Genomic DNA, 19,113 nt, shown 5'->3' with positions numbered 1-19,113 from the left:
ATGGAAACTGCTAAGACTCAGACGCCAACACATATCACACCCGTTTTCTTAAGATCTGGGTTTTGACCATATCTTTAGGATAAATGTCAATGGGGCCAGGAATTTGCTAATGGGTCTTGAGGAGGGAGGTGTGTGTGTGAGGAGGATGCTAGAAGAAACACACACTTACACACCAAAATTCCTGATCAATATATACTGTGGGGTCAGTGAGCATCTGGGAGGCATTAGTAAATTGCAAAGTATGTTAGAGTTGCTAAGTAGCCCATTCTTTATGGTAGATAGGAAAAGATTTTGCACACAGGGAAATCTGACTTGCCCAGGGTCCCACACAGCATGAGGCAGGTTTTGAATTAAAATGAGCTAGATTCTGACCCATAGGCATGTATCAATGGTCACCCTTGATAGGTCCCTACTGTGTGTCAGGTGCTGTGCTAAGGGTTGGATGTGTCTCTCTTCACCCTTGCTTCTGGGAAGGGGAAGCAGGGATCTGGAGTGATGTGTGTCTAACCCACAGTGGAAAGGATATGAGATGGTCTTGGTTCTTTCTCTCCGGACCATCAACACATCTTGGCCATGCTGCTGCAGGGTGGAGTAGTTCAGGAGGAAGTACACAATCAGAGGGCTCTTCCCATAAATGTTGAAGAGGTTTGGAGTCAGCGGAGGGCTTTTGCAGGCAGGGTAAGACTGAGTAGGAAAGAGAGAGGAGTACAATAAAGGAAACTGCCATTTTTACAGTATATATTAAGAAATGTAAAAGGACTCACATCTTTTATCTAGGAACTCATTTTAGGATGCTATCCTAAGGAAAATTACCCACAAGCAAAAAAGACTTACGCACTACGATGTTTACTGCAGTGATAATTACTACAGCAGAAGACTGGAATAATCTAAATGTTCAAGGAGATGTTGATATCTCTACCCAAAGGCATAGTATGCCACTATTAAAATGTTTACTAAGAGTTGGTACTAAAATATTGTTTCAGATGCAATAGTAATTTTAAAAATCAAGATACAAAATTAGGTAGATAATATTATGTATATTGTATGAAATGAATATAATTATATGAAATAAATCAAACAAAAAAAGATAGATGAGAGACTAGAAGCCTAGTTCCTAAAATGTTAGCAACTCACTCAGCAAATATATACTGGGTGACTACTATGTATACTGATCTAGACACTGGCATATCAGCCAATAAGACGACACATTCCAGCCCTAAAGGGCTTGTATTATAGTTGAGAGGAAAACAATAAACTAATCAATAAGTAAGAGAGTACATGATACTATGGCATAATAAGGGCTTCAGGTAAGAGTCAAGCAGAGCAAGGCGTGTGGGTGGTGGTATGGGAGCCTGGGGAGGAGAGAAATCTTTTCCATGGGGTGGTCAGGAAGGACTGCCTCAAGGAGGAGCGATCCTGGCAGACTCTGAACAATGGAAGGAAGATCTGCGCAGTGTTCCAGGCAAAGGGGACATCAAATGCAAGAGAACCCCAAGACAGACAGGAGCTCAGTGTGGCTGAGGGATGGAAAACAGGCCCACGTGGCTCAAAAGAGAACAAATGATGAAGCTGAAGAAGCAGTGGGGTCTCCAGGCCACTGAAAGAAGTTAGGATTTTCCAAGTGTGACTGAAGCCACTGGGAAGGTTTTGAGCTGGGTTACAACATGATCTGATGAATTTTTTTCTAAAGATCTCTTTAACTGATGTGTGGAGAAATGACTGCAGTGGGTGAGCATGGAGGCAAGAAGAGCACTTAGGAGGCCTCGACAGTGGTTCGGTTAGTGCTGGGGCCGGGGCTGGGTAGTTGGGAGAGAGGTGAGAAGTGATTATACTGTATCATGTAATTTGTGATTATACCGTAAAAGCAGAATTGGCAGGATTTATTAATGGAGTCAAAGTAGGTGTGAGAAAGAGGGGAGTCAAGGATGACTCTAAAGGGTTAGGTACCAGTTGCCCAGCTGGGAAAGTCTAGGAAAGAAAAGGCTGACAGAGTAGAACAATCAAGAGGCCTGTTTGGGATGTTCTGTGTTTGAGATGCTGAATAGAGATCAGGAAAGAGAACAGGCAGGGACTGACAGTGATTTGTTTTCTTTCCTTATATTCCTCTGCCTTTTCTCCAAAATGTCTGTAGTGATTGTGTACTACTTTTGTTATTTGTTTAAATACATTTTATTTTGAAGAAGTGGTTATAATTTAACCAGACAAAAATTCTGTCGTGAATAAACACTGTAGCAGCACCTAACCACATTATTCTCTAATCCTATTTACTTTGTTTTATTTTACTTTATTTTTTAATTAAAAACATATGTATTTATTTACTAAATATTTGGCTGCACCAGGTCTCAGTTGCGGCGTGTTCTTTTAGTTTAGTTGCAGCATACGGGATCTTTTTTAGCTGTCGCATGTGGGATCTTCAGTTGCAGCACGTGGAATCTAGTTCCCCAACCAGGGACCAGACCTGGGCCCCCTGCATTTGGCGGGTGGAGACTTAGCCCCTGGACCACCAGGGAAGTCCCTAATCCTATTCATTTTAATTGCTTAATGAGATTTCCTTTATCTATAGCAGGCTGTCTCCACCTTGGCACTTAGCCATTTGGGGCCAGATAATTCTTTGCTGTGGGAGACTGTCCTGGGCACTGTAGAATGCTGAGCGGCATCCTTGGTCTCCATGTAACAGATACTAGTAGTACTCTGCCCCCACCACCCCCAGGTGTGACAACCAGAAATGCCTCCAGACATGGCCAAATGTCTCCTGGGGGGCAAAACTGCCCCCAGTTGGGAATCACTACTCTTTAGCAAGATTCCACTGGGATCACAGAAACTTGGAGTCAGAAGGGAACTCATAGATCATTTAGTCCTATAATTCCTAAAGCCCCATCTCCCAGTGAGGGCCAGTCTGTGCCATTATGAAATAGCAACCCAGTATTCCAGTAATCTTGCCTGGAGAATTCCATGGACAGAGGAGCCTGGTGGGCCACAGTCCATAGGGTCACAAGCAACTTCACACACATGCACACTTGTTTGGCTATGCTGGGTCTTAGTTTCAGCATGCTCTGAGCATCAATTTCCTCACTAATAAACTAAAGAATAGCAGGAGTAATTGTTTCAAAGGATTGTGACAGTAAAATAAAATATGTTGTATGCACAGGTTTAGTATGGTGGTGGTGGTGGTTTAGTTGCTAAGTCGTGTCTGACTCCTGCGACCCCATGGACGGTAGCCTGCCAGGCACCTCTGTCCATGAGATTGTCTAAGCAAGAATACTGGAATGGGTTGCCATTTCCTTCTCCATAGGTTTGGTATAATGCCTGACGTACAGTAAGTATTTATTACGTGTTAATTATCATCACTACCTCAGATAAACCTCATAAGACCACCAGGACCTAGGAATTATTGTCCACGTTTTATAGAGTAGGAAACGGAGGCTCAGGGTTCTCTTTCCATTACACCCAGGCTCCTGAGTTTCAAGCAAATAATTTAAATCTGGAGAAATCCAGGCCAAATGCTCACTCAAACTTGTGCCCACTTCAGTCAATAATTATCTGCAGGAGATTTCCTTACTGTATTAACCGAGTCTACAATCAGAAACACCCCAGTTTTTACTCTGACATTTTCACAGACCTAAATTTTCTAGCCAGAACTCCTGGCACCTTTTAAGCCATCTCTACTATGAAACTTGCAATCACGTGCTCACCTGCTTAGGAACCATACTCTCAAGTTCTCTTGCTGCTGATATCCTCTTGACTTGTTTTGTGGGTCTCCTCAAAACCAGAGTCTGATAGGTATGCTCTGTCAGTACAATATTAACAAAAAATAATCAATAAAATTGTCAGCTATGATGAGAAAAGGAAACAAGAATTTAAATAACTGTGGATTTCTTATCAGACCATTGAGACCAGAGGCTGTGGAACAACATTGAAAAGTATAGAAAGAAAAGAACTGTCAACCCAGAATTCTATATCCAGAAAAAATATCCTTCAAAAATGAAGGTGAAATAAAGACATTATCAGAAGAAAGACAACCAAGAAAACGAATTGCCAGCAGGCCTATTTTAAACGGAGGATTTTTTTTGGTGGGGGGAGGGGCTGTAAGAAGGAAAATGATTCCAGAGGGAAACCTGGAACTTCAGAAATGAAGGAAAAGCAACAGAAACTGTAAATACCTGGTCATCTATCATAAGTACAATACATACAGTAAATTTGAATATAAATAATAAATATATGATATATATTGTGAACCTATCTGGTTGTATATAGTAAATATAATACTGTATTTTTCTCCTCTTACATTCTTTAAAATGTGTACGATGATCACTTTGGAATGTTGTATGGCAGTTTCTCAAAATGCTAAACATACGACCCAGCAATTCCACCCTTGGTATACATATATCCAAGAGAAATGAAAACATATATCTACACGAAAAACTTGCATATGAACGTTCACAGCAGCATTATTTATAATAGTTACAAAGTACAAATAACTCAAACAGAAAAAAATAAAATCACTATATCTAAAACAGTTGTGGAATGCTTAGTGTTCAGAAGAAACTCTGTAGCATTTTTCATATTAGAAAAAAGGGTTTCATTTCTACTCAGTTCAAAATATTTTCTAATTTCCTTTAATTCTTCCTCTTTGACTCATAGCTCTACATGAATTAAATATATATGTAGATTTGGGGGACTTGCAAAGTCTCCCACAAATATTTACCTCTATTTGGAACCCCCTCTATACCTCTCAATGAGTGGTCCTCAAGTTTGAGGGTATTTTTAATGGTTTTACTGAGATATAATTTACATACCTCTTTGTACCTCCCTTTCTCCATCAAGAAAAAAGATTGCTTAACTTTTCAAATACTGATGACGCGTGAAATAAACTAGAAGGATACTTAAGAGTTTATATTCTAACAGTTTTCTTAGGTTCTGTATTTGTCTATTTGGGATCCATTAATTACAGGGCCAAACTAATGACCAAAGTTGTTTACATCTCCCGCATGAACCAGAGGCCATATCTGAATCACCTTCTTTATCTAACTCTCACAGTTCAGTTCAGTTCAGTTCAGTTGCTCAGTCGTGTCCGACTCTTTGTGATCCCATGGACTGCAGCATGCCAGGCTTCCCTGTCCATCACCAACTCCCAGAGCTTACTCAAATTCATGTCTATCGAGTCAGTGATGCCATCCAGCCATCTCATCCTCTGTCATCCCCTTCTCTTCGTGCTTTCAATCTTTCCCAGCATCAGTGTCTTTTCCAATGAGTCAGTTCTTCACATCAGATGGCCAAAGTATTGGAGTTTCAGCTTCAGCATCAATCCTTTCAATGAATATTCAAGACTGATTTCCTTTAGGATGGACTGGTTGGATCTCCTTTCAGTCCAAGGGACTCTCAAGAGTCTTCTCCAACACCACAGTTCAAAAGTGTCAATTCTTTGATGCTCAGCTTTCTTTATAGTCCAACTCTCACATCCATACATGACTACTGGAAAACCATAGCTTTGACTAGATGGACCTTTGTTGGCAAAGTAATGTCTCTGCTTTTTAATATGTTGTTTAGGTTGGTCATAGCTTTTCTTCCAAGGAGCAAGCATCTAACTCTCATACCAAGCCAATATTTCTCCTGACTTAAATCATCCTGGTCCAGGTGTCAGACAACTAGGGACAGCCTTTATGCCCTAAAGCCCACCAGAATTATTCAATATAGCCAATCCTATGCTGTTTACACTGTCATATCTGGCCTTTCCTAAGGAAATTCCAGTGGCTGTGGCCTATGCCTTCCCCTTACTCCCTTCTGCCTCCTGACAACACTGGAGCTTCCTCCTATAGCCCTGCATGGCAAGCTATGCCTCCCATTTCTAGAACTGAGAATATGAAGTTTTTTTTAATGGCACTGACGTATGTAGTCACTTAGTCACCTTTGTGTTGGGTTGGCCAAAAGGTTCATTTAGGTTTTTCTACACTATCTTACAGAAAAACCTAAATGAACTTTTTGGCCCACCCAATAAATTAACACCCAGGCACAAATAGGTTTCTAACTCAATAAATTCTGTTTTCTGATGGGGGAGAGGAGCAGTAATCACCTCTTAGGTTTCTTTTTCCAGTGCCGTCAATCTCTCTTCCCCACAGATATCAACACTGTGCTGAACTCATTATCACAAAAGTGGAACTTAATTAGTGATAACCGAACTGAAAAGACAATTATGTCTTCTCTTAAGATGTTACCTACTTCCAAGACCCAAGGCTAGAACCATTAGTGTAAATGAGGACAGCAGATTAGGTTTTAAAAAAACAACAAGGAAGTAGGGTTTTGAAGATAATAACTAAATCATTAACCCTTCGGGCGGTTAATGTACCTTTTGGGCCATCCGCTGAATTTTTCTGGGCAGAACTGGCTCTCTCATTGCTTGAATTCATATCAGCAGACTCCAGGAGAGAGAAAATACACACAAAAATCACAGAAGAACAAATTTAGTAAAGCTGGTAGTGAAAGGAATACAAAAAGTATACATGCAATTTCTTAGGTATCTTTCCTTGTTCTCAGCAAAGGCACGTAAGGGAGACCTTTCAGGCACAGCTCAACAACTCAGCCCTCCATCCTGGGAGCATGGGGAAAAGAGATGTAGAAAAACACGTGAGCTGGGGCCTGAGGCAGACTGGGGTTCTAGTCTCTGCCCTGTCACAATGGCCTGTGATCTTGGGCAAGTCAATGAACGTCTTGATTGCCTCGGTTTCCTCACGGGGTTCTTAAGGGGATTAAGTCAGCTAACGAATGCAAAGTGCAGTTGTTGCTCATGGTTGAAGTGCTCTGCAGACATTGCATGGTTGTTCATGCAATCACTCACCACACCTCCTTCAGAAGATATTTCATTGAGCAACTACTAATGTGTCTGGCACTGAGCCAAACCTGAAACCTAGTCCCTGCTGAGAGGAGCTACAAGTCTAGCAGGGACGATAATAGGAAACCACAATTATGCTAAGGTAATTGGAAAATACCACTTATTTGTTACAGAGGTGATATAACTCAGCATTAGGTTTGCACATGAGTGACAGAGACTTGAAATGAATAGTGATTCAAACTAGGTGGCAATGTCTCTCCCATATAACAGTCTGAAGGTAGGCAATTCAGGGTTTATACATTATTTCTCCTGTGACAAATCTTAGGGACTCTGACTTCTTCCAGCTCTGTTCCACTTTTCCTAAGATACGACCTTCATTCTTAGGGTCCAAGATGGCAACTAGAGCTCCAGTCATCACATTCACATTCCAAGCAGAATAGAGAAAAGGACAAAGAGATGAAGGAATCTTCCTTTTTTTCTAGGAAGACTCCCAGAAACTGCCACATGGCACATCTGTTTATATCTCATTAACTGGATCTTAGTCACATGGTTACACATGGATGGAAGGAAGGGAAGGAAATGTAACCTTTTCTTTACAGGTTCTCTCTTTTTAAAAAAAATTATGTTATGTGTGTTATGTATTTGACTGCACCTGTTCTTAGTTGCAGCATGCGGGATCTTTAGTTCCTGCATGTGGGATCTAGTTTCCTGATCAGGGATCGAAACCCGGCTCCCCTGCATTAGGAATGCAGAGTTTTAGCCACTGGACCACCCGGGAAGTCTCTCTCTTTTCTACAGGGGGAAGAAACAACAAATATTGGGAAACAGCTGATAATCTGTCACAAGCAGTACCAGCAGAGTATTCTAGGAAGCCCCAGTGGGAATGCTTGATTCTGTTTGGGGCAGAGCTGGAGGGCTTCCAAGGAGAGAAGACATTTTCGTTCTGTCTTTAAAGATGAGTAGGAGTTTGGAGTCTTAAACAGATGGCCCACCAAGTGGCAGACAAACAGCCCTCCAGCCTCAACAATCATCACTTTGCTTTTACATAAATATGATATTTGAATGGGAAGAAGAAAGCTGAAAGGACTTCCCATCCACTATGCAGCTGGTTGTCCAACAGCAGCTGCGTTTTGCAGTGTCTAAGTGGTTACTCAGATTTGTCAGAGAAAAGACACTCCCAGAGCTCAGCGAAGCATCACACTCATTGATTTCAGGCTTCAGAGAGCTCTGTCATGGAGCGGAGAATATTCACAACGAGATGGACTTGGTTGAAGTCATTGCTGCTGCTAAGTCACTTCAGTCGTGTCTGACTCTGTGCAACCCCATAGACGGCAGCCCACCAGGCTCCCCCGTCCCTGGGATTCTCCAGGCAAGAACACTGCAGTGGGTTGCCACGAAGTCATTAGACCTTCACAATTGTTGGAGAGGCAGTAGGATGATGCAGAAAGAGCTCAGATTAACAGCTTTCTACGTCAGCTGAAGTTAGTTATGTGGCCTGGGGCAAGTTTTCACCAGTTTGAGTCTATTTCTCCTTTTGTTAGATAAAGATAATAGTGACCTATCATGCAGGGATGCTGTAAATGCTAGGATAGAATACACACAAAGAAAATTTGCACGTGGGGGACTCTCCAAATTATTTTCCCACCCAGTCTCATGTGTTCTGATCAGCAACCCCCTCTCTGAGCATGTGAGGCATGTTGTTGGGATGGGGGAGTAAATTAAGACTCTTCTGGGACCCCCTTCCCACTGCAGCACAGTGGAGATGGGACTGTTCCGCCCTGTCACCCTGACACTCAGATTCTGTACACTGAAGGCTTAGCTGTGATGGAACAGAGCAGCAGGGAGACCAGCTTTTGAGCCACTGTTGACACTCAATCTGGGGATGCCCAGAAATGTCTGTGAGGGACGTGGGCTTGGCCGATCTGGAATCAGCAGGTACAGGAATGAGTGTCAGGAATTTGGGTCATTATTGTTAAATGACCCTTATGTACCTCTGCTCTGGAACTTGAGGAAATTCTGGTTAAAATGAGAAAACATTCTGACAGGACATGGCTAGACAACAATTTATGGGACTGCACCTCTCCATGGATTGAATCTTTAAGAATTAGTACGAATCATGGGCTTCCCTGGTGGTTCAGCGGTTAGGAATCTGCCTGCCAATGCAAGGGACATGGGTTCTATCCCTGGTCCAGGAAGAACCCACATGCTGCAGAGCAACTACACCCATGCGCCACAACTATTAAACCTGTGCTCTAGAGCCTGGGAGCCACAGCTACTGAAGCCCTTGAGCCCGGAGCCTGGGCTCCGCAACAAGAGGAGTCCCAGTTCGCAGCAATTAGAGAAAGCCTGTGAGCAACAAAAATCCAATGCAGCCAAAAATAAAATTAATTAACTTAAAAAATACCAGCCATGATGCCCATTTCACAAACAAGAACACAAAGGCTCAGATTTGCTCTAGAACTGATAAAGCTATCTACCTGATAGGTGGCCTCACCTAGACGAAAATTTAGCTCTTCTGAACCAAGCCTAGTATGTCTTCCCGCCTTGGCCTATGGCTCCACGGTGGTCACTCACTTGTAGTTTCCATATTTTGTCACAGGGTAGAAATTGTTTTTTTCTGTAACCCTGGCCTCTCCTTCAGTCTAGCCTAGTATGTTTCACTACCTATGTGACATCTCCACTTGAACCTCTCACAGGCATCTTATTAACAACTTCAAAACTGAACTCTTGATACTCTCCTACCCCAGACCCTACACTTTGCATCTCACAAACCCCACACACCGTTCAGCTGCTTAAGCCACACACTGGGACACATCCTTGACTCCTCCCTTTCCTTCTTATCCACCCCACTCCCAAAGCCGTCCATTAGCACGTCCTGAAAGATCAAAATCCCCAAAACACACTCTAGGCCTCTGCTTCTTGCCTCCTGCTGTCACTGCCTCTTCCTTGAAAGTGAAAGTCGCTCAGTTGTGTCCAACTCTTTGCGACCCCGTGGACTAGTCCATGGACTTCTCCAGGCCAGAATACTGGAGTGGGTAGCCTTTCCCGTCTCCAGGGGATCTTCCCAACCCAGGGATCGAACCCAGGTCTCCCGCATTGCAGGCAGATTCTTTACCAGCAGAGCCACAAGGGAAGCCCTTAGACAACTACAAAAGCCTCCTAACTGGTGTCCTGTCTCCTCCCTTCACTATATTCTCCATCTTCAGAAGACAGTATAATCTTTTAAAAGTAGAAATCAGATGTCACTCCCCTATTTCAGCGCATTCCTGTAGCACTGAAACCATATCCATACACCGTACTGTGGCTGAGCCAACACTGCAGGATATAGCCCCTGCCACTTTTCCTGGATCAATTTCTGCCCCTCTTCCACATTCACACTGGGCTACAGGATCACTGGCCTTCTCCCTGTTCCCTGAATATATCAACTCCCCACTTTTGCTTCAGGGCCTTTGCACATGCTGTTCTCATTTCCTGGAAGGTTATTTCATTCACTTTTCTAACGGCTAGCTCCTTCTCGTCCTTTGTTTCTCAACTCAAATGGCACATCCTGGACGAGTCATTTGTCACACGTTCTTGATGTACTCCATGAGCTTCCCTGGTGGCTCAGACTGTAAAGAATCTGCCTCAATGAGGGAGACCTGGGTTTGATCCCTAGGTTGGGATGATCTCCTGGAGAAGGGAATGCAACCCACTCCAGTATTCTTGCCTGAGAATTCCATGGACAGAGGAGCCTGGCGGGCTACTGTCCATGGGGTCACAAAGAGTTAACTGGACAGAACTGAGTCACTAACACTTTCATGTTTTTTTCTCCATGTACATAAGACCCAGGCCCCAAAGTGAGTGAAAGACTTGAGCTACTCTCCCAGCTTCTTCTGTGGCTGAGCGCAGACATTTTACCTAGGCTCTCGCCCTCAGATGCAATGCACCTGCCTGAGACTTTAAGCTGGAAATGGGCAACGTGAGGAAGTGAGGAACCAAGCAGACTTTAGCTTCTGGAAAGACTCTAACAGGAGCAACTGGCTTTTCAAGGAAAGAAGAGTGGAGTTCCGACCACTAGTTCCCACTATCGGTCAGTGCACATCATTCTTGGTGGCACTGCCTCTGAAACTAATGCCCTGGCCCATGCTGGGCCATCCTGGGCCCCTAATACTCTTTATTATAGCACTAATACTAATTATGGGATTGGGGGCAGGAGGAGAAGGGGACAACAGAGGATGAGATGGCTGGATGGCATCACCGACTCGACGGACATGAGTTTGGGTAAACTCTGGGAGCTGGTGATTGACAGGGAGGCCTGGTGTGCTGCGATTCATGGGGTCGCAAAGAGTCAGACAGGACTGAGCGACTGAACTGAACTGAACTGAACTGAATACTAATTATATTACTATTATTCCACTAATACTAGTACCACTAATACTCTTCATTATATTCTTCCCGTTTAAAGCAGCTGGATTAGCTTCCGTTGTTTGCAAATAAGAACTACGATGATGACTCCTCCTTATAAAGGTCTTATTTGACTATTCTCCCATATTTATTAAGTGAACAAGTGACTCAGTCTCTAACAGGTAGGAGCCCTTATTTATAGCTGAGCCTCACAGGGGAAGCCAGATACATAGTTAGAACCTTTTTTATTCCCACTCTGCAAATTCACAACATGAAGCTGGAATAGGGCACGCCACAGGGTAAGACTTAAAACCAGCCGCTCGTCCGTTCAACTGTGGACTCCCAGATAGATTGCTGCCACTGAAAAGCACATTTTGAACACAGCCAACTATCTCCCCGAGCAGATGGGAAAGCGTGTCTGCTAAAAACAAGAGAGAAGCTCTGTCCCCACCGTGGAATTTGATGACTCCCTCCATTCTGGTTTTCCCAGTAAAACTTCAGCTGCTTTTAAGGTTGGAAAGCTTTTGATTATTTCTATTTCTGGGGCAGAAAATGGACTCTCTTAGCTGGGTTTCTGAAATAACTGTCGGAAGATTTTATGTATTCCAGTACAAAGAAAATACATTTGCTTGACACAGTTGTGACAGGCAGTGCAAAAACACTGAATAATATTTTCTTCTCGGTCTGGGAGTGACAGCTGCCTCTCCACAGTGCCTGTTCTGTCTGTACTTCTGGAGGCTGACATTTATATCGTGTGTGCATGCTCAGTTGTACTCTTTTTGACTCTTTGCGATCCCATGGACTGTAGCCTGCCAGGCTCCTCTGTCCATGGACTTTCCCAGGCTAGATTACTGGAGTTCGTTGTCATTTCCTACTCCAGGGGATCTTCCCAACTCAGGGATTGAACCTCAGTCTCCTGTGTCTCCCACATTGGCAGGCAGATTCTTTACCACTGAGCCACCTGGGAAGCCTCCTGACATTTATAGAGCAGTGGGAGACCTGGGTTTGATCCCTGGGTTGGGAAGATTCCCTGGAGGAGGGCATGGCAATCCACTCCAGTATTCTTGCCTGGAGAATCCCCATGAACAGAAGAGTCTAGCGGGCTATAGTCCATGGGGTTGCAAAGAGTCAGACACAACTGAGTGACTAAGCACATTATATGCTAAGCAGAGGCTGAAGAGTTGACATAGATGACCTCCTCTGTGAAGTCAAGAGATGATTGTTGAGGATCTTCTATGTGCTCAGTCTATTCCAGGAGCTTGAGATAGAAGAGGGATAAAGGAAAAGAGGTCCTGTTCTCATACAGTTTATATTCTAATAGGGGGAGACAGATACTGAACAACATATAAATCCTGCAGTAAGAATAGCAGGGGGCTTCCCTGGCAGTCCAGTGGTTAAGACTCTGCATTTCCAATGCAGGAGGTTCGAGTTCCCTACTGGGGAACTAGGAATCACACATGTCATGCAGACAAGAAAAAAAAAAAAAGACTAGCAGGGAGCATGATATGTACTGTGTGGGGAATCACAGGCGATATGATAACAGTGACTAGGGAGCCAGGGACACTGCTAAGGTAATGACAGCAAGTTGGAATCTGAAAGGCAAGAAGGAGCCAGCCCTTTCCTTCAGGAACCCTGAGGGAAGCACGTTCCAGGTAAAGGCGACAGCTGGTGACCCAACTGGACACAGGCCTGGAGTGTCCCAGAGGCAGAAGGAAGTGCAGCGAGGGAATGGAAGTGAGGACGCAGGAGAGAGAGGTGGAGGTGGCTGGATTCTGCAGAGCAATTCAGGCTGGGTTCAGGGGACTGGGGGCTCTGGAGAAGCTGGTGAGGTTTAAGCCAGGAACCTCAGCCAGTGTGTGTCTGAAAAAGGTCACTCTGGTCGTTGTGTGGAGAGCAGCTGGGGCTAAGAGTGAAAGAACAGAGCTCAAGAAGAGGTCACGGCCATGGGCCAGGAGAGGAGGGTCACGCAGGTTGGGATTCAGGGCTCGTCTCCCCAGGCCCCTGCTTTGCTAAGTTGAGGGCCTCCTGGGAAAGCCAACAGGGCAGTTGGACAGACCAGATGAGTCTCAAGCGTGGCCAGGGTATGGAGGGAGATTTGGGCATTACTGGCATGCAGGAAGCCAGCAGACCGTGCTCGCTTTGGCAGCATATACACTAAAGTTGGAACAATACAGAGAAGCTTAGCATGGGCCCTGCGCAAGGATGACATGCAAATTCATGAAGCATTCCATATTTTTCAGACATAAAGAACAGACTTTTGGACTCAGTGGGAGAAGAAGAGGGTGGGTGGGATGATTTGAGAGAATAGATAGCATTGAAACATATACATCACCATATGTAAAATAGACTGCCAGTGGGAGTTTGATGTATGACGCAGGGCACCCAAAGCTGGTGCTCTGTGACAGCCTGAAGGGATGAGGTGGGGAGGGAGGTGGGAGGAGGGTGTTCAGGATGGAGGGGACACATGAATGCCTATGGCCACTTCATATTGATGTATGGCAAAAACCATCACAATACTGTAATTATCATCCAATTAAAATAAATAAATACATTTTAAAAAAGAAAAGAAAGCCACCAGACCAGACGAAATCACCTGGAAAGGATAGCTAGATAGAGAGGGAAGGGGCCAGGACAGAGCTGACTGATGAGATGGGGAGCTAGCAAGAAAGACAAGAGGAGGGGGAGCCAGCCAGAGAGGAAGACACTCGAAAAGTCTGATAACAAAGAAGCTAAGAGAAAAAAGGATTTCAAGGAGATGAGAGCAACCAGCCATATGAAACAGACCAGAAGAGGGAACAGACTGGGGGCCAGGCCAAGTTGGCCAGAGCAGGTGCAGAGGAGCACAGCGGGCAGGAACCATGGGGTGGCTGAGGAAGAGATGCGGGGGCAAACGAGTCTTTCAGGAAATTCTGTGGGACAGGCAGCAAGAAACGGGGGTGCAGAGACAAAGTGGGTTTTCTCTGTAAAGGCAACAGATGCTAGAGGACTGTTCAACGATGGGAGTGAACCAACAGACTGAGGCGAGGGGGTGGGGGGGTTGGGGGGGAACGATGCTGCAAAAAAGACCGTGCCAAGTGCAGGAGTGGAAGCTGAGTGGTGAGGTCCAAGTCCAAGGGCGAGGGCCCTTCCTCCTAGACAGCAGACTGCGAGGGTACACATCGGGGCAGGTGGTCTCGGGGCAGGCAGGCGAGGGCCTTCCTACTGACTGCTGCTGCTGCTTTTTTTTTTTCTATTTTTCTGGTTAGGCCCTGTGGCAGGCATGCAGGATCTTAGTTCCCTGACCAGGGATCAAACCCCTCCCCCTTCTGAGGCCTGGAAGGCTGAGAGACAGGACAGTGTTTAGGGTCGATGGGGACAGGATAATGTAATTAGATTTGTGTTTTGAAAAACTTGAAGGGGTACGAGAGCCTAGGCAGACGGGAGCCTCCTGCAGTAGCGAAGGGAGCTCAAACTGGGGTGTTGGAAGTGGAAGGCAGAGGGGGGGTGGTGCCCGGCGCTACACAGGAGGGAAGAAGAACCAGGAGGAGAGGAGCAAGGAGGTGTCGGGAGGATGTCCAGGCTATAGGATGAGATGAGGGTCACCAAGGAGGAGAAGATACAGAGATATGTGTGCTGCAGCCTACACTGAAAGACGGCTTCCTTTCCTCTCTCCTCCCAATCCCGGCACTTCCAGCTGCCCTTAGCGCCCCCACTCATCCCTGCAGACCTGAGGACCCAGATCCAGGGCTGCTCCCTGAGATGACGGGGCAAGGAGTGCAGAGATGTGCAACCAACCAGAAGTCACTGAAGCTTAGGGGGCTCCAAAGGTCTGGGTGTGGACCTCACACTTACGTGATGGCAGCAGGTCCTCCTGTTCTGAGTGGCTTTCCAGACAGAGTGCCTCCTCGCAGTGAGGAAAGACATGTCTCTTCCTAGGGAAGAGGAAAGAAAGTAGTTCATCAGTTCCTTCTTGTCTTGAGGGTGACACCAGAGCAGGAGCTCTGAGACAGCTCCTCCCTGGAGGCTACGAAAGTGAGAGTCACTCAGTCAGGTCCGACTCCTCTGACTTCATGGACTGTAGCCCGCCAGGCTCCTCTGTCCATGGGATTCTCCAGGCAAGAATACTGGAGTGGGTAGTCATTCCCTTCTCCAGGGATCTCCCTAACCCAGGGATGGAATCCTGGTCTCCCTCATTGCAGGAAGAGTCTTTCTGAGCCATCAGGGAAGCCCTGGAGGCTACAACAGCAGCAAGAGGACTGGCATCAGGCAACCCAGAGCCTCTCTGTCATCCCACCTGCTGAGTGACCTCGGGCAAATTACCTAACATGTTTGATCCTATGAAAAGGTGCAAATACTAACTACTCCAAAGGGCTGATGAGCCAATTAAAGGAAATAATGTCTGCAAAGGGTAAACAGGGCAAGCACTCAACTCACAAGAAGAAAACAAAAGGCACTGGCTTTAAAAGACAAACAAAAACTCAGAACCTTGCAATGAATTGAATAAATGAATTGAAATGAATAAAATCTTGAACTAAACACTTAAAAGAGTAACAACCTATCAAATTCTTAAGATGTTAAATTTAATATTCACTGAAATGTCATTAAATGTGAAGACAATTTCCAGGTGAGATTTTTTTTCTTTTTACTTTGAAATTCCTGGGTGTCCACGATGTCTGCTGGAGGCTAGTTTAAGGTTCGTGAGAGCAAGCCTTGAGAGAGAACCATGTCCGAGGATTTCAGTATTAAGGTCCCTCCCTGCCCAAACTAGGGGCTTCCCAGGTGGCACTAGTGGTAAAGAAACCTGCCTGCCAATGCAGGTTAGACGTAAGAGACAACGGTTCCATCCCTGGGTCAGGAAGATCCCTTGGAGAAGGGAATGGCAATCCACTCCAGTAGTCTTGCCTGGAGAATCCCATGGACAGAGGAGCCTGGAGGGCTACAGTCATAGGGTCGCACAGAGCTGGACCCGACTGGAGCGACTTAGCACAGCATAGCAACTGCCTGGACTAGGTGGTAGCTGGATGTGGCATCAGGCACTGGGCATGGTAGTCCCTAGCTGGCACCTTACCCTTCAGCAGTCTTCTTCTCTGAAACATTAATTCTTCTCTCCGGAACCTCTCTGGGTCCAGTTTTGAGTAGTCCCAGCTGTTATAGCTGTGTGGGCAAGGATATATACCTGAGAAGGAGTTAAGAGTGATCATGAAAACTGCTGCAGAAGAGGAAGGGAGGCAGGGAACAGAAGAGTGAGGCCCCTGAGATACCCCTGCTGGTCCTGGGGGGACTGGGCTTCCAGCATGAGCCGCCCCCCCCCGCCCCCCGCCATGCTGGCCTTGTAGCCTGGCATGAGCCACTTCCTCTCTGTGAGACTGGTTTCTTCATTTGGAGAATGGAGATGTGAGGCCAACCCTGCCCTCCCGACAGTGTGAGGGTCAGATCTCAGTGCTGCATGTTAAAAGGACCGGGAATTATGTGAGGTGAAGGATGTGTTAACTAATCTGCTTGTGGTAAAAACTTCACGACATATACGTGCATCAAATCTTCACACTGTACGCCTGAGACTTCCGCAATGTCATATGTCAATTACATCTCAATAAAGCTGGGGGAAATTTCTTCCCTGACACAAATGACTCAGGGGGCCTAGACTGCTTATAAAACAATGTAGCTGATGCTAACCATCTGCTTCCCTGGAATTTTGGTACATGATAGACAGAGGTGCCTACATGAGCAGTCCCCAGTAAAAACCTTGGGCACTGTTTCTCCAACGGGCGTCTGGGCAGAACCATCACACATGTGTGGCTACATGTTCATTGCATCGGGATGAGGGGCTCTGCATCAATGGGAGGAGGAAGCCTGCACGTGAATTCCTTCAAACTCTGCCTGTCTGTCCCCTTAGGATCTGGTTATGTATCCTCACTCCATTGCAATAATAAATCTTAGCTATAAATACAACTGTATGCTGAGATCTGTGAGTTCGACCACATCTCCTGATGTGGAAGTGATCCTCAACATAGGAAGAAATGTGAAAAGTGCTTACTTAGCACAGCACTCAGTCCACAGGGAATTTCTCAGCTTTTATTGACTTTAGAAGATACTTGGGTTGAGAGAGGGCGAGTGAGGAAGGAGACTGAAAAATAGTTGAAAAGCAAACGTCAAACTGGCACTGTGTGTGCTGCAGGGACAGAGAGACAACCCTTGGTCATGTGGGGTCACACCAGGGGTGGAAGGTAGGGCTATCTGGTCAGCACACGGCAGGGGGTTCCTGGGTCCACCCACCTACAGCACATGGTTAATGGGCAGGACTGCTGAAACCTGCTCCCTGCAGATGCAGCCAGGGGCAAAGGGGGACGAGGACTGTGTCAGACTGCTTGAGGAAGCAGGCTCATGGGTATTCCTTGGGATCTACCCGCACACTTTACTTTCCTGATTGTCAAGGAGAGAAAAGGACAACTGTCTCAGTGAGGAGGTGTGATGGCAAACAGGAACCCACCTGGGCTCTGGTGGAAGACATGTATCTGGAATGGCTTTCCCAGGAGAAAGCAGCCCCCTCTCACCTGAAATCCACAGGCTCATTGTGTTACAGATGTCAGACTTGAACTCGTGCGTGTTGAACCAGGACTGAGGGAAGCAGCAGCAGAAGCTGGTGTACAGGGCTTTACTCAGAAGCGATGGCAACCTCTGGGAGCAAAAGGAGCCCGGGCAATGTTCTGGACATTTCCACACCCAGAAAAGAGCCCCTGACTTCAGAAAGGACCTGTGATAAAATGCTCTACCTGACACTGTGCTACCTTCCTGATCACATGCTTAGCGTTCGTGCTCAGTTGCTTCACTTGTGTCTGACTCTCTGCGACCCCACGGACTGTAGCCTGCCCGGCTCCTCTGTCCATGGGATTCTCCAGGCAAGAATACTGGAGTGGGTTGCCTTCTCCTTCCAGGGGATCTTCCTGCCCCAGGGATCGAATCCACATGTCTTACGTCTTCTGCATTGGAAAGTGGGTTCTTTACCACTAGTGCCACCTGGGAAGTCCCATGAGGGGAGCAATTTCCATCTGCAGCTGCCACATATCCAGGTGCACCCCTTATCCTACGTGGAGACCACACCTCAAACATCATGCTGTGTTGGCCAGCAACCTTCCCCTCCTCCAGTTCCTCTGCATGTGGTCTGTGGCTCAGCCCTTTCTACCACCTGGTCAAAGAGTAGCTCAAAGATGACAAGTACATTTGGCATACCCACATCTTGCTCCATCCCAGAGATAATATTTAGTCTTACTTACTGAGTTTTTTTAACGTGAACAAGTGGTACTGTTCTATCTTTTCAGCTATGCTTAGGCTCAAATTATACATTTATATCTGGCTTTATTCATTTAACATCGTAACATAAATACTTCCCCAGGTTATTATAAACTCTTTGGAATTTTTTTTCCAAAAGTGACCTTCATAATATTGTGTGAGTGGCCATTTCAAAATTTACTTAAACATGACAAGATATTGTCATGTTTCTTAGACTTTGCATTACAAATTATGCAGAGTAATTATATTTATTTATGAAGTTAGCTCAGTATCTGGCACATATTAGGCAGTTAAAAATTTGTTGAATGTATGAATGAAAGCAGCTTTTACTATTTATTAGGTTATGACTTGCATTAGATGGTATAATAATAGTAATCATGGCAGCTATTATATACTGGGGGCCCATCAAGTGCTGGGTGATATGTCAGATGTCTTACAATCTCATTTAATCCTTAGGACAACTTGGTGAGAGAGGCATTATTAATATTATCCCCATTTTATGGATGATGAAACTGAGACACAGACAGCCTAAGTGACTTGTTAAGCAGACACTTTATCAGTATAAGTGCCTTTTAGCACATCTGCATCAATTCAGTTTCCACTCAGACTGTCCAGGGGAAATCCTTATATCCTTCATA

At 45.5% G+C, this 19,113-nt stretch overlaps 1 protein-coding gene and 1 non-coding gene across 4 annotated transcripts in view; one reads left to right on the top strand and one right to left on the bottom strand.

The window, feature by feature from the left end:
* FAM227A (family with sequence similarity 227 member A) overlaps positions 1-19,113 on the bottom strand; it is a 51,332-nt gene that overhangs the window by 9,371 nt on the left and 22,848 nt on the right. For all 3 annotated transcript variants that reach the window (XM_027540786.1, XM_027540784.1, XM_027540785.1), the window contains 6 exons: positions 17,740-17,863; positions 16,257-16,364; positions 15,041-15,120; positions 6,344-6,413; positions 3,693-3,787; positions 527-684 (listed from right to left, as the gene is read on the bottom strand). In XM_027540786.1, the coding sequence (XP_027396587.1) occupies positions 527-684; positions 3,693-3,787; positions 6,344-6,413; positions 15,041-15,120; positions 16,257-16,364; positions 17,740-17,863 (635 nt within the window). The remainder of the gene's footprint in view (positions 1-526; positions 685-3,692; positions 3,788-6,343; positions 6,414-15,040; positions 15,121-16,256; positions 16,365-17,739; positions 17,864-19,113) is intronic.
* Positions 13,340-13,446, top strand: LOC113893898. Its single transcript, XR_003511410.1, has one exon. It is a non-coding gene; the product is annotated as a U6 spliceosomal RNA (small nuclear RNA).

This window comes from Bos indicus x Bos taurus, chromosome 5 (assembly GCF_003369695.1).
Source record: "Bos indicus x Bos taurus breed Angus x Brahman F1 hybrid chromosome 5, Bos_hybrid_MaternalHap_v2.0, whole genome shotgun sequence".
NCBI lineage: Eukaryota > Metazoa > Chordata > Mammalia > Artiodactyla > Bovidae > Bos > Bos indicus x Bos taurus.
This window is presented reverse-complemented; position numbering and strand designations above follow the sequence as displayed.